Source organism: Setaria viridis, chromosome 5 (genome assembly GCF_005286985.2).
Source record: "Setaria viridis chromosome 5, Setaria_viridis_v4.0, whole genome shotgun sequence".
NCBI classification, from domain to species: Eukaryota; Viridiplantae; Streptophyta; class Magnoliopsida; order Poales; family Poaceae; genus Setaria; species Setaria viridis.
The window spans coordinates 4,508,285-4,524,389 of NC_048267.2; the positions used below are offsets into that span (position 1 = coordinate 4,508,285).

The following is a 16,105-nucleotide window of genomic DNA, read 5'->3' on the forward strand; positions in this document are numbered from 1 at the left end:
CCTGCGCCACGCAACCCAGCAGCGGCGTGCGGCGAGACCGCACGGGCGGCGCGGTCCAACCTGCCGACGCGCGGATCCGCCAGGCGCCCAGCGTCCGCCGAAGTGCTTGGGATCGGAGGACGGGGAAGGTCGGCGGCCCGGGACAGGACACGGATTCCTCTCCACTCGGCTTTCGGCGAACCCACACCCACATTGTATTTGCGCCAAAGGAGACGTAGCTTTATCCCTACTTTTCCGGAAGCGCACGCAGCTGCGTGCGGCGTTCTTGGGGAAAAAAAAGAGGAAGTGTTAGCACTGACGCGCATGTGATTAGGGGGTGACTACTGATCACTGAATATTGACTAATAAACGTTACAACGTTAGAGCGAGAGGTCTGGATGTGGGTGGAAATCAGAACCAGTAGAAGTCAATATCGTCCTTGGCTAGATCAAGTGCCCCTAGGTTGCTATGATTTTCGTGTATTCATGACCTAGATATTGTAAAGCCACCGCCACCAAAAGCCGCTCTTCGCCGCTGCCTCGGTCCCCCTCCTCTATCCCTCCGACGAGGCTGGTGGGTGGAGGAGGGGGATCCGTCCCAGATCTAATCTTTTAGTCTTTGTTTCTTTTAGGGTTGGTTCTTCAGCGTTATCGACGCCACCTCGTCGATGGTGCTTTGGAATAAGGTCTCTCCGGCCTCTCCCTACCTCAATGAAGGGCCAGTGAGAGTTGGTTCTGCTAGATCTGTAGGTTCTCTCCAAATCTTTACAGTTGATGTGTCAATCAGGAGATGCAGTTGGCTGCCTTTTGTTGTGACGACTTCGACCTCTTCTTTCGGTTTGTTCTGCGACAAGATCCGGTTTCTTCAACCCTCTGTGTTTGGTGGTGATGGATTGCAAGCCTGTGTTGCTTAGGGTGTTCCTCCAGCCGATGTTTTTTCAATGGTTTCAAGATCTCGTTGTTAGTGGCGAGTGTTTTTTGCGGTCTTCAAAGTCTTGTATGGCGAGGGTATTGGTAGGTGTCATTTTCCTTTACTGCCTTTCCAGTGCACTTTTCAAGCTCCGGTGGACGACCAACAATCGAAAGAAGAAGACAACCAGAAAGTTATTTTTTTAGATGTCGTTTTATGTTCTATTGTTTTTCTTGATATAAATCAAATATGAGGCACCTTTTGTGGCTTTCGGAAAAAAATGTCGTCTTTGGCTAATTGTTGTATGCAATGCCACAAGCCGACAGAGCAAGCGGAGGTAGGAAAGTCCAGGGACGTGGCGGTCAAATTAAAGAAACCATTTTGGTGAACAACCATGAGTGGAAAAAGGAGGAGTAAGGTTAAGGAACTACTACTATGATGAAGCAAGTAGGGATCAATCACTGTTAGGTTTAATCTTTTTTTGAAACCAGTAGTATTTATTTGTTTCTCGATCGGGCAAAGATTTTCCTTTCGAATTTCTTTTTGAAATAAAGATTTTCTTTTTCTAAAATTGAGCATGGAGTTTTTTTTGCCGTACTCCTTACTGGTTTGAGCAGAGTGGATGTCATGCTCAACAATGTCCACTGTTGATTTGCAGGGAATACTCTGCGCTCAGTGCCTTTTTTGTTTTTTTATTTTTTTAATCGATCTGGGTAGAAGAGCTGCCTATTATATTAAAAAGAAGAATAAGTCCAAACCGAGCAAACAACAACGCTAGCCGGTTAGATTAGGACATCAACACGCGCCGCACAACATCGCACTACTCAAACTCAACTCAACTACACAACAATATCGGCCGGTTAGATTGGAACATCAACCACACCGCACCAAGCAACTCGTTACTCAACTCAACAAACATCATTTGACCGGTTGGATTGAGACATCAACTCATGCCACACAACATCGTCATCTTGCCGCAACTCCACCGCCGATAGCCTTGGCACCTTCGCGGCATCTCCAGCTACCACTCCAGTACTCCACTGGAACATCAGCCTTGCAGCGCCTGCACCACCACCACTAGCAGCTCTCTCTCTCTTGCTTTTTTTACTTTTTGAGGAAAGGAAGAAAGAAGAAGAAGAAATGACCCGCCTTTGTGTAGTGTAGTTTTTTTAGTGTAGCAAGGGCTGTTTGGTTCCATGAATTAAAGTTTAGTTTGTGTCATATTGAATATTCGGATGTTAATTATGAGGACTAAATATCTAATCTATGGCCAAATGAATGAACCACCGAGAGCTCGTATTCATTCTTTTTTTTTTCTAATCTGAATTAGAAATTTCATTTGCTATGATTCTATCTTCTCCTTAGTGAACTATTTATCCTTAAATTATTAACAAATAAAAAAAATATAATTATAAAACTAATTACACAGATGGAGGCTAATTCAGGAGACGAATCTATTAAACCTAATTAATCAATCATTAGCAAATGGTTAATGTAGCATCACATTATCAAATCATGGACTAATTAGGTTTTATAGATTCATCTCGTAAATTAGTCTCCATCTGTGCAATTATTTTATAATTAGTCTATATTTAATACTCCTAATTAGTATCTAAATATTCGATGTGACTGGAATTTTAGGATCTCATGAAGAACAAACATCCCCTAACTTCCGAGAATTAACGTACAACATCATCAGTTCATCGCAGTCGCTGAATCGCAAGCAAAAGTTGACGTTGCTTCCATACGAGGCAAGTTCGTACATACTGATGTAACACTCGTTAGATGCAAGCTCGACATACGGATGGCAAGTGGGGACAAGTGATGTTAATGAGTTGCCGGTTTTAGCAACATGACTTTAGGTCTTTAGCTGCACCCTTCACGTAGTACTGCTTTGCTCTTTGATGATACCAAATCATTTGTTAAAGTTTCTTTAAAAACTGCCCTAATACAAAAGAACCTTTCGTCCTATGTGATGTTTTTTATAAACATAACTCTCCCCGTCCTAAAGGAAATGCAACTCGCTTCTTGGGAAGTCAACTAATTTCAAATTTGACAAAATTTATAAAAAATAGTGCTAACATTGATGATACAAAATAAATATCAATAAATTAATCATATACTAAATCTATTTGGGGACGTGAATGTAAGTATATTTTTATATAAATTTGATGGATCATAGATGGATAGGGAGGGATGGATTCAGGGAGAGGGATGGATCGTGGATGGATCAGCGTACGGTCCGGTCCTCCCCCCGGCAGAGTGCACAACTGCCTGTTCCGCCTCCGGCTGCACGCCCCCGGGGCCGCATCCGCATCGCTGGGCCGAGGGATGAGGAAACGACGACGAGGCACGTCACGGCTGGCAAGTACCCTGCCCCCCAAGTGGTGCATCAAAAATCCAAGGGCTAGGTGCTGTCCCGCTCGTTGCTCACCGCAGGTGACTGCACCCTCCCCGCGGCAGCGCTTGTCGGACGCCCGAAAGGAATCTCCTCGCCCCACTGGCTCACTCCTCTTCACACACGCTCGTGAACGGCTAATCCTCCATCCGTGCCACCCCGCCCCCCCCCCCCCCCCCCCCCCCCAGCTTTTCACTCTCTCTCCCTAGTCCCTTCTGTGTGGTGGCCACTGGCCAGGCCTGGGCCTGGTCGTCTCAGCAGCTCTGCGGCTCTGCTCGTTCAAACCCAGAGGCAGAGGCCAGAGCCAGGCCAGCAGCGGCCAGCCCCCTACACCTACTGGCCACTGCCGCGGCTGCCCCCGGCCCTGCCGTGTCGATCACTCCATCTCCCGTCCACTTCACCACCCGCAACGAGATTTTTTAATTCCAAACAAGTGCGGTTTTTTCCGCGAGCAGCAACACGTAACGGACCCTCCGATCGCTCCTCCCTCTCTCTCGGGACTTCCTCTCGCCGCGCAACGCAAAGCGGGAGAGAGCTGCACGAGACGACGTCCTCGCGTCTCACCAAAACGCGTCGGTTCCGCGAGATGATCTCCCGTCCCGGGGCCGCGTGGTTTCTAGAGAGATCCATCCAGCACCACCCGTCCCGTAGGCCGACGGCACCGCTGGCCCCCGGGTGGCGCAACAGACCCGTCGCTGTCGGCCTCGCTCGCTCGCTCGCTCCTTCTCCTCCTCACCCCGTCCTCTCCTCCTCCCTACCTGGTCCTCGTCTCCTTCTCGTGCCTCCGCAGCGGACGACGAGACGTGATCCCGCGTGCGGGTTGCTCGCCTGACGCGACGCGCGAGATCGTTACTAGCAGACGCGAGAGTACGAGAGGTGAAGAGGAGAGATGGGGCGCGCGAGGGGTTGGTTTTAGCTTACCCATTCTTTGATTGGCGACTTTTCTTAGGTTCCACATGCCAAAGCCGACCCCGCTTTTATGGGCATCAGCAGCTAGCACAGGGAAAAAGATGAGGAGGGCGCGGAGCCTTTTCGGTTTTTGGGTGCACCGGCGCACCCGCTCGTCATCGTGGGCGCGGGGAGGGAAAGTGGTTGCAAGTTCCAACTTGACGAGGAAGCATCTGGTTACCTTGCTTGCAGGGTGAAATAAGGTCTGGTTTAGTTTCCAATTTGGGAGTGGCAAAAATTGACATTTTGCCATAAATGCACAACTGTAGCGTTTCGTTTGTATTTGTGAATTATTGTTCAAATATTAACTAATTAGGCTCAAAAGATTCGTCTCGTAAAGTACAACAAAACTGTGCAATTAGTTTTTAATTTCGTCTACATTTAGTACTCCATGCATGTACCGCAAGTTTGATGTGATGGGAAATCTTCTTTTTGCATAGTGTCAAAGTTGGGAGTTTGGAGAGAACTAAACATAGCCTAACTAAGACCTCTCGGAGGTTACTGCCGCAAGCTACGCGGATCGAAGATTTGAAGTGCCTGGCCAAACATTCCTGCTCTTAGAAAAGTTAAAACTTACACCCTCCATACTAAATTACTATTCATTTTAACTTTTCTATATACATAACCTAGTCATTTTAGCTTTTCTATATACATAATTTTTAATATGTATCTAGGTGCATAATAAAAGTCATGTACTAAAAAAGCTAAAATGAATAGTAATTTGGAACGGAGAGAGCTTGCTTCAAAAAATGAAAAGTTAAAACTTAAAGTTGATGAGATACAGTAGTACCGGAATGTTCCTATTGTGGAAGATAACGCGCTTGTTTTAAAGATGGAAAGATAATGTAGTGAGATCATTTTAGGAAGTGTTTGGAAAAATCCTAGTACCGGCTTTTTTAATAGGACAAAGAATCGTGTTAGATTGTGAATATAATCCTTTCCTGTCACCTCTTCTCTAGCATTCATCGTAGGAGAATTCTAATGATCTTTGGCACCCCATGCATACTACGTGTTTTAGATTAGGCTCGTGTAGAATGGTGCCTATTTTAGAACTTTTTCCGTATCGTCCTAAATCAAGGTAACGACAGAAAAGTATTATGGTCGTAACATCATCCCAAAATAAGTGCATGTATACCTAACATTTTTGCCCCCATAAGGGTATTGATTTGTATCTTATCATTTATCTTCATTCAAACGTCATGCACACGTTACTCCCTTCCTCGAGTCGTTGCAAGCCAAAGGTCATCAATCTATCAGGTGCAATGACAAATAAATCAATTGTAGGCAACGAGGTTTACTAAATGACGACTATATATTTTCTCTTTCACAACAATCTGTCTAAGATTTTGTATAGATGCACTTATTTTGTATGGGTGGATGGAGTATATAAATTGAACAAAATTAACAAAATCCTCATAAAAGAGAATGGCAAGCATAGTATTGTTATAGCATCACTAATAATCATATGCTTGTATTTTTGTTCATGCTTCAGTTTTCACACCACGCAACACTCACCAAAATGTTTCATTTGTCTTCTAGAGCAATAATAACCTCCACATGAATGTCTTTCCCTCAAATTGTGGTCATGGCTGCCAATCACGCACTTGTCCTTGCATCTCAAGAACTGATGGTAATGCATTGTGGTCCTGTAATAAAAAAAAATCTCACTAGAAATTCACACAAGTTTTCATTGTGATCCTGTAATAAAAAAAAACATCACTACAAATTCACACGCAAGTCTTGTCTTCGTACAACTCCATAAAAAGTAGGAAAGAATAAGATATATGTTGACCAAGCGTGCTAAAACAAGATGAGAAAAGCTCATAGTAAGCTGTACCTTATTTGAATTCTTCTCTTGCCTCAACTTATGGTCATCCGTGCTTTTAGTCTAGATTCATGATGCATCATAGAATTGGACATAACTCACTTTGCTTTCTAACTCAAACTCTCATAAGTATATGCTCAAGTTTATTGCTAACATGTACTATACCAAAAAATAATAGACTAGAAAAGGTGTATTTCGCAATGGATCTAATCATGTTTATTTGATACAGTATCGTAATAATATTATTGTTCTTTTATAAATCTAGTCAACCTCCGTATAATTTGACTTCAAATAAAACCCACAAATCATGTCATGTGGACGAAAATGGTAGCAAGTACTCCACTATCTCCAACGAATGATGGAAAGCGATAGCTCAGCTGGAGGTCTACTGTCCACTCGCGCGAATACTAAACAAAAACCCGGCAAAAGCCTCGTAAAAATGGGCGGTTGGCAGGGTTTATCAGGGCATCACCCCATTATAATTTGACTTAAAATTAAAAATATCATATCCTTTTATAAATTTAATCAAATCAATATAATTTGACTTAAAATAAAACACACAAATTATGGTATTTGCACAGTGTCAAGTATTTTTCGTCAGCTCAGCTGGAGGTCTACCGTCCACTCACGCGGCTAAATAAAAACCTGGCAAAAAGCCCTTGTAGAAGCGGGCGGCTGGCGGGGGTTTACCAGGCATCACCCCATTAATCACAGAGACACGTGACCCTGGCCCACCCCCCTCCCCGCAGTCGGTGCCGTGCGCCACTGCTTCCTTTCCCACGCCACGCGAGCGACCGCGGCCGATCCCGAGAAACCGCGGAGCGGACGCGAACGGCCATTCTCCAGCCTGAACGTGAACGGAACCAATAAATGGAAGCCCCCGTCTCGTGCCGTCCCATCTCGTCTCGTCTCGTCTGCTACTCCTCCCCAATCGCGCCGAACCGCCCCCGCGCCACGCGATCTCTAGCGTCTCGCGCGCACGTCGCCCTCACGACCGGACGCCAGCTCACGAATATCCACCCGATTTAATCCCGGCCCCTTCGATTCCGCCGCTCCCGGCCTATCATATAAGCGGATTGACCTACCTATAGGCACATGCACTTATCGATAGGGGAACCTGCGTATCGCAGATAAGCCAGTGGTGGGTGGCGTGGGGAGAGAGAAAAGGGCGAGAGGTCTGCAACGCATCGAAGAAAGCGAGACTAAAGTTTCTCTCTCCCTCCCTCCCCAACCTCTTCCACATCTCCGCTTCTCTCTCGTCTCCGCCTCGCTCGCGAGAGAGAGGGGGGCGACGACGGAACCCTAGGATTCGCGGCCGCCCGGGCGGCACAGCCACCACCACCCCGCCCTCCGTGCCGGGGGGCGCCAGCCGAGCTCCGGGGCGCGCGGATCGAGCACCGGGCGCGGGTCCACGCCGCCGCCGCCGCCGCCGCCGCCATGTCATCGCTTAGCCGCGAGCTCGTCTTCCTCATCCTCCAGTTCCTCGATGAGGAGAAGTTCAAGGAGACCGTGCACAAGTGCGTAGCCCCTCCTCCGTCTCCCTCTCGTCCGGTGGTTACCTGCGCGTGCTCGGTTGGTGGGTGGTTGGGATCGATCGGGCTCTTCTGCGCTTTAGGGGATTTGATTTGTCACACCGCTTGTCTTGTTCCCGCTTTTCTCTCGTGATGAATTCGGCCAGACGCGGCTCTGTTTTTCTAGGTCGTATTCTTTTTTTGTTCCTGGTTCTGGGCTTTGATGATGAGTTGTTGCCCCAAAAAAGGTTTCTCTCGAACTCTGTTGGATTTGTTATGTACGGTAAATTCATGGAAGTTTGGGGTTATTTCGGTCAAAACATTTATATCCCTCCTCGTGGCTTTCTCCGTGATAGTCGTTGTTTTATTTATTAATCCGGTCAAAATCGATTTTCGTGGTCTCAGTTTTTCTTTTCTTCGCGAAAAATTGAGGGGCGCATTTGAAATTGTGGAGCTTGCATGTGCGGTTTCCTACACCAATCGCGTGCCTGATGGTTTTTTCTTCTTTTGTCAACTGGGCTGGGCTTCGTCTTCTCTGTCGGTTACTTAATTTCGTCGGAACACATAGATTAGTGTGATTGGTGTACTGGCGCTCTGGTCCCCTTGTCGTGTCCTGCGTGTAATCAGTAACCATGCAGTAGGTGGTAATCTAGCTGGATTGCATCATTTTGGACAGAATTCGTGGAGGAATTTGAAGTTTGGCCTCGCAATTCGGTCTCTTTAATGTGTTCTGCACTCTGCTCTGTTCTGCTCCACCACGTTATGCATTGCAGAACACACCGGGAGGTTTGTCAGAATTGGACTGTTTGACTTCTGAGTCTTCTGCAATAAATGGCATGAACTTGGTTAAAGTGATTTAGGACCAGCTTTCCAAGCTCAAAACTTTCAGTGTGGTTGGCTGTTTGGTTTATGCCATGTTTTGACCACTGGAGTCGTGGGCTCTTTTGTGTACTCATTCTGTTGACTGATTGGAAAAGTTAGCAGCTCATGTTCTCCCACACTCTTTTCTCTAAGAATTAGAATTATCCGTGGTCTGGTCTTCAGTGTGTATCCTATGCCACATTGTGTTGTAGGCTTGAGCAAGAGTCAGGGTTTTTCTTCAATATGAAGTACTTTGAGGAGAAGGTCCATGCTGGGGAGTGGGATGAGGTGGAGAAATACTTGTCAGGATTCACCAAGGTAGATGACAATAGGTACTCGATGAAGATCTTCTTTGAGATCAGGAAGCAGAAGTATTTGGAAGCGCTTGATAGGTACTGTTCTTTAATATTTCACTTCATTTGAAAGAGGAACTAGGTTTTCCATTCCTTTTTTTTATTGTAAAATTTACTAACTTCTCTTCTATATGTTCCAAACAGGCATGATAGAGCAAAGGCTGTAGATATTCTTGTCAAGGATCTTAAAGTCTTCTCGACATTCAATGAGGAGTTATATAAGGAGATAACACAGCTTCTCACTCTTGAGAATTTTAGGTCTGTTCGTCTTGCTTTATGTCATCATTTACTATGGCATCAGATTGTTGGTTGAGAAGCATTAAATGACATTTCTTGGAGCTTCTTAGACCTTTTAAGATAATCATTCAAAAGCATCTCCTGTTTGCTGCATTGCAATTAGTGTATCTTCACAGGTGGTGAAAATCGGACACGTATTTTAATAGATCATGAACCATTAGGAAATCATGGCAAGCAACTACTACTGATATGTTAACTGAGTGGGCATGGCAAGCTGGCAGTGGCGTAAATCTGTTAGCTAAGCCAGATGCTTAATTGTAAAAAAAGTTAAGCTTTGTTCAAGATATTCATTTGATAGATTTTATGTTATGCTGGTTTTTCCTGTATATTTTTTTATGGAAAATGTTGGTTGCTTAAAAATAAAATTTTATTACTATTGCCTCTGAATGTTTTATTCCAAGTATTGGAATTCCTTCTGCTGCTTCTGTTTTCAGTTTTTATCTCAAATCGACAAATAAATGTCGCTTTTTTTGCAGAGAAAATGAACAGTTGTCTAAGTATGGGGATACTAAATCAGCTCGCAGTATTATGCTGATTGAGCTTAAAAAACTTATTGAAGCAAACCCCCTCTTCCGGGAAAAGCTTGTCTTTCCGACTCTTAAAGCATCACGACTACGGACTCTGATTAACCAAAGGTTTGAAAGTAACAATCGTTACATTACCAGACATTCTGTTTTCATGTTTATTGAATTTGTGTTTTTTTTCTTTGGCAACATGTGCAGCTTGAATTGGCAGCATCAGCTTTGTAAGAACCCTCGTCCAAATCCAGATATCAAAACTTTATTCACTGATCATACTTGCTCACCTCCCAATGGAGCTCGTGCATCACCGGTGTCTGTACCTCTAGCAGCTGTTCCGAAGGCTGGTGCCGCATACCCACCACTTACAGCTCATACTGTATGTTTGCTTAATAATTTTCTGCTTGTGCATGTCTTTTATGATCTCTTGTGTTTTACATTACGTGTTTGTTCATGCAGCCATTCCAACCTCCTCCACCTGGTCCATCTTTAGCTGGTTGGATGGCAAATGCTGCTGCCTCTTCATCTGTTCAGTCTGCTGTTGTAGCAGCAGCATCAATACCTGTTGCACCAAATCAAGGTATGGATGTGTGGGCTACGTTTCCGTCAAAATGCGTCTGGTTGCTTGTTTTGAGCATATCTGCGTGAATATATTTTCTCGATTTTCTATCTTTTGTGCAATTCAATGGATACATTGAACACCAAAATTTGTAGTGCATGGTTTAGTACGCCTTGTACTTTGCATCAGTACATTCCTGAAACAACTGAACATGCGAAACTTCAGTTCCAGACATATAAAGGATGCTGCTAATTTCTTGTAATTTACACATTATTCAATGATGAATGTATCTTATATGCATTAATGGTCTCAATCTTATTTTTTTGGGTATGCTTCAATCTTATTCTATTGGTTGCTGTATGATAGCACTCTCTTTGGTAGTTTATGCTGTTTGCTCTATGGTTCGTGGCGTAGTCTTATCCTTTTGTGCTTTTCATGCCCCCCCCCCTCTGTAGTAATAAGTATGACATTACACATACAACAATTAGTTGGTAAAGCTTAAGCTCACAAAAGGGAGCATTCAATTTTGCTTAGAACCGTTTTGTATGTTGTCATGGGAAATGTCTTTATGTTGTCTTGTCAGTTATTTGTATGTCTCAAAACTTCACATGATGCATTTATATTACATTGTTTCCTCAGCTGTCTCCATGTTGAAACGGCCAACCATAACAGATTATCAAAGTGCAGAGTCTGAGCAACTAATGAAGCGACTGAGGCCTAGTGGACATGGCGTTGATGAGGTAATATTGCATTTTGCACTCAGAAAACATGACATTTTTATTTTGTATGAATTTTAATAATCAACCATGCTTATGCAGGCCACCTATCCTGCCCCCATCCCTCAACCTGCTTGGTCAGTGGATGATCTTCCTAGGACAGTTGCTTGTTCACTGTCACATGGATCTAATGTAACTAGCATGGATTTCCATCCGACTCGTCATACACTACTTCTAGGTACTATCAAGATAACTATGCTGTTTGATTATCTTTAAAAATGTGTTTTTCATGTAATCTGTGTGAACTCTGATATACACCAATATATTGATTTTCTTATGTGTTTTACTCCACAGTTGGATCTGCTAATGGTGAATTCACACTTTATGAGATTGGTCTGCGTGAGACGTTGCTTTCAAGGCCCTTCAAAATTCGGGACATAAATGCATGTTCACCACAGTTTCAGGTATATACAAGCTGAAGTCATAGCTGTAGTTTACTTCGTAGTTCTAATTGCTATTTACGTGTACCTTTTCCTTCACATGTGTGTGTGTGTTTTCATCTTATGAGCCTCATTATTTGCCTATCCTATTCCTATGGACAGAATGCTGTGGTCAAAGACTCCTCAATATCCATTAATCGAGTTACCTGGAGCCCTGATGGAGAATTGATTGGTTAGTGTCAATACTGTGCATTTTCAGTTAATATTTTGGAAGGCAACAATTTTCATTTAAATTTACCTTTGTGGTTTCAGGAGTCGCATTCACAAAACATTTGATTCATCTACATGCTTATCAACAACCAAATGAGACACGCCATGTTCTAGAGGTACTACAACAAACTCATATAGATATTTAAAAATGTGATATAATAAATCAATTGTGTTACAAATTTCTTATTCGTCATGTCAGATTGAGGCTCACTCCGGAGGAGTAAATGACATAGCATTCTCCCGACCAAATAAGCAACTTTGTGTTGTCACATGTGGAGATGATAAACTGATTAAGGTATGAGATGTGACTTCCAGGTTAATACTCATACTTGACCTGTCACCTTGAACTGCCTTTTCGTTTTGTAGGTTTGGGATATGCACGGACAGAAATTATTCACATTTGAAGGGCATGAGGCGCCTGTGTATTCTATCTGCCCTCATCATAAAGAGAGTATTCAGGTGCATTTCATATCATGAACCCATCAATATCTCAGGATGCAATAATCTTTGCTGTTGATTCTTTTTCTATACCAAGTTTGACTTTGCTCCAGTTTAAAGTTACGGAATCAATCATGGGATTTCTACTTTTACATAATTGCACACAATAGAATGATATGTTTATTCAAGTGGAAAAGAGGGAGGTTTGCAAGAGCATGATTTTAAAGACACATATTGATTTTTATAGTATTTATGGTACCTCCCTTTTATTCGATATATAACATTTGTTCTAGAGCATGTACATAACTCCATATTGTTTATTATTATGAAATATGATGTTATCAAATTCTTGACCTGATATTTCATCATAATTTATTTGATTAATTCAGGAGTCTTATCTAATTTAAAATGCTTGTAATATTCACTTATTCTGAGAACTCAGGAGCCTTATCAAAATCAAGTCTTATACATGATTTTCTTATGTTTAACGCAGTTCATCTTCTCAACTTCCCTTGATGGAAAAATTAAGGCCTGGCTTTATGACAATGTGGGATCTAGGGTGGACTATGATGCTCCTGGGAAGTGGTGTACTACTATGCTCTATAGTGCTGATGGAACTAGGTAAGGATATATAGGTTAGCCCTTGTTCTTCCACCAAAAGTGGTTCCAGTTGTTTCAGTTTTTACTAATGAAACAATTTGCTTGTCGATATGAAGGTTGTTCTCATGTGGAACGGGCAAAGAGGGAGACTCATATTTGGTTGAGTGGAATGAGAGTGAAGGATCTATTAAGAGGACATATTCTGGATTTCGTAAAAGGTCAGCTGGTGTTGCTGGTGTAGTGCAGTTTGATACTGCTCAGAATCACTTCTTGGCTGCTGGTGAAGATAACCAGATTAAATTCTGGGATGTTGATAACACTAATATGCTGACCTGCACGGAAGCTGATGGAGGCCTCCCAGTTAGTCTCTGCTCCCTATCATGTTTGTCCTTGTTTTGGGGGTGGTGTAATCTAACCATTTTACATTATTGCCAGGCTCTTCCTCGCTTGAGGTTCAATAAAGAAGGCAACCTTCTTGCTGTTACTACAGTAGACAATGGTTTTAAGATACTTGCAAATGCTGATGGACTCAGAACTCTACGCGCTTTTGGAAGCCGACCTTTTGAAGCATTTAGGCCGCAATATGAAGCTTCTTCTATGAAGGTTCCTACATGACTTTTCGTCTGCTATTTTTCTTTCATGATTCACAGCCTCGATTTAGATCGATCTTGACACTTACTTTGAATTTACAGGTCTCAGGTGCTCCTGTTGTTACTGGCATCTCTCCTAACATAGGCCGAATGGATCACTTAGATAGGAATTCTCCTGCAAAGCCATCTCCTATACTGGTATTGTGGTTCATATTTTCAGACTAAAAGAGATCAATTCCTCCTTGCTTACCATTTTATCAACAATTTAAACAACATCTGACTTAATATAAATTTGAATAGAATGGTGGGGATACAGCATCAAGAAGCATTGATATAAAGCCCAGAATCTCAGAAGAAAAACCTGATAAGGCAAAACCTTGGGAATTGATGGAGGTCTTAAATCCTCAGCAATGCCGTGTAGCCACAATGCCAGAAACTCCTGACCAGCCCAGAAAGGTTGTTTTATCTTGATGTATGTTTCACACTTTTCATCGTGGAATATGTGAGAGGGTTTAACAACATTTATGTGCAGGTCGTCCGCCTTCTGTACACAAATTCTGGTGTTGGGTTGCTAGCACTAGGGTCTAATGCCATTCAAAGGTTATGGAAATGGAGTCGAAATGAGCAAAATCCGAGTGGAAAGGTATATATTACTTTCTGTTGGTTTTTTTATGTTAATCAAGTTTGTGGTATAATTTTTTTCCATTCTATTAAGCAGGCCACAGCCGGTGTTGTGCCACACCATTGGCAGCCAAATAGCGGTCTTGTCATGACAAATGATACAGCAGATACCAATCCAGAGGAGGCAGTTCCATGCATCGCACTCTCCAAGAATGATTCTTATGTGATGTCCGCTTGTGGTGGGAAGGTTTCCTTGTTTAACATGATGACATTTAAGGTAACGTTTAACTATTTTATACGGATGCAATTTTCAGGCATAAAGAAAATTTACTCATGCATCTTCTGTGCAGGTGATGACAACATTCATGCCACCTCCACCAGCATCAACATTTTTAGCGTTTCACCCTCAAGACAATAACATCATAGCAATAGGAATGGAAGATTCAACCATCCACATATACAATGTCAGGGTAGATGAGGTAATAATTGCCTAATGCCTGCGCAGATTATGTTTTTCTTGAATCATTTCATTCAGCCTTCTGACCTTTTTTGGTTTTTCAGGTAAAAACTAGACTCAAAGGACATCAAAAGAGGATAACTGGGTTAGCTTTCTCCACCAACCTTGGTGTACTTGTTTCTTCTGGCGCTGATGCACAGGTAAGTAATGCAGTTCTTGTTTATGTTACAAGATGAACATATTTTTAACAACCCCCACATCCGACCTCTACTGTTTTTCTGTCTGAATTTATTCTGATAGTAGCGATGCTCATATTTTCAGCTGTGTGTGTGGGCCAATGACACCTGGGAGAAAAAGAGAACCATTTCTATACAGATGCCAGCTGGAAAGACTGCTTCAGGCGATACAAGGGTCCAGTTTAGTTCTGACCAAAGTCACTTGCTAGTAGTACATGAAACTCAGCTAGCTATATATGATGCGTCAAAAATGGAGAGGGTCTATCAGGTGACACACTATATATTTTGTCGAAAGTCAATATTTTGTCACTGCCTAATTGCCTATTAACTGTCTTTCTCTTGTTTCAGTGGATACCCCAGGACACGTTGTCAGCTCCTATATCGCATGCATCGTACTCGTGCAACAGTCAGCTGGTTTTTGCTGCCTTCGCTGATGGTAATGTAGGTGTTTTTGATGCGGAGAACTTGAGATTAAGATGCCGAATTGCGCCATCTGTATACATGTCTTCGACAGCCATAAACAGGTACCCGATTTGTACACTTATTGCGTATTAGCTGACCATATGAAATGTTCGTTTGTGCTGGTGTGTTTTCTATTTCACTTTGGTAATGTTTGAGTCCTGATTCCAATGCCTATTCTAGTTAGTTGCTACCTTTAGCAAAGTTTGCTAAAAATAAATGACTGGCTTTTTCGTGGGGCTAAGTTTTGATGGGAGCTTCTCTGTGGTTCGGCTTAGTGAGTAATCGATTTTGAGTTATTAGCTTGCTAGTTGAGTATCATGCATATTCTGGATTTTGTTGGTGATTGAAGATTGGATATATTATCGTCACTGTTCTGAGATTATTGTATTATACACTTGTGGGGCAACTGTTGACATACATGGACCAACCCTAAGTATCATAGCGCCATTGAGCTGATTCAGGGCTTCAGGCAGTTGAGGTGCTATTATGGCAGATTCAGAAAATATCGGATAATGAACTTTCAGGCATACTGTACATTTGAGTGCCCTTTCATGATACATAGATTGCCATAATGTCATGTGATCCTGTTATATAGCCCCTGACATCTAAGAAATGTTTGTCTCGTGATTCCAGCAATCCACCTGTTCACCCTCTTGTCGTCGCTGCACATCCCAATGAGCCAAACCAATTCGCGGTCGGGCTGTCAGATGGGTCTGTTAAAGTGCTGGAGCCCTTGGAGTCCGAAGGGAAGTGGGGAACACCCGCCCCGGCAGACAATGGGATTCCCAATGGCAAGACGCCGGCATCATCAGCTACTAGCAACCCCGCCGCGGATCAAATCCAAAGATAGATGTATCGCTGAAGTTTTCTCTGTAAATTTTCTAATTGAACTGACTTATTTGTATGTGGATGTCGTTAGGATATTATTGTTGCATTTGTTGGAAAAAGCAGGACAGAACAGGTTAAGGTCAAAACTTGTCTCATGAAAGATGGTGTTTGCATTAGGGGATAGTAGTGTCCATAAAGTGTGTCGCCTTAGGTATTCTCAGGTTTAGCTCGAATGATGTAAGCTATATATTTCTTAATGCATGTAAAGCAATATATAGTTTTGCCCCAA

The 16,105-nt window shown here is 42.9% G+C and overlaps 1 protein-coding gene across 2 annotated transcripts; it reads left to right on the plus strand.

Moving 5' to 3' along the window:
* Positions 1–7,265: 7,265 nt before the first annotated feature.
* Positions 7,266–16,105, plus strand: LOC117857805 (protein TPR1). 2 transcript variants are annotated; one of them, XM_034740672.2, is made up of 25 exons: positions 7,266–7,576; positions 8,644–8,823; positions 8,929–9,042; positions 9,558–9,716; positions 9,804–9,978; positions 10,059–10,179; positions 10,798–10,898; positions 10,977–11,112; positions 11,229–11,338; positions 11,477–11,546; positions 11,627–11,700; positions 11,784–11,879; positions 11,951–12,043; positions 12,516–12,643; positions 12,739–12,982; positions 13,058–13,225; positions 13,315–13,410; positions 13,513–13,668; positions 13,745–13,855; positions 13,931–14,110; positions 14,184–14,312; positions 14,395–14,490; positions 14,612–14,794; positions 14,875–15,050; positions 15,622–16,105. In XM_034740672.2, the coding sequence occupies exons 1-25, from the start codon at positions 7,497–7,499 to the stop codon at positions 15,836–15,838; spliced, it is 3,393 nt and encodes a 1,130-aa protein (XP_034596563.1). In that variant the 5' UTR covers positions 7,266–7,496; the 3' UTR covers positions 15,839–16,105. The 2 variants fall into 2 exon arrangements, with proteins under 2 accessions (XP_034596563.1, XP_034596564.1); XM_034740673.2 differs by having other exon boundaries at positions 10,846–10,898.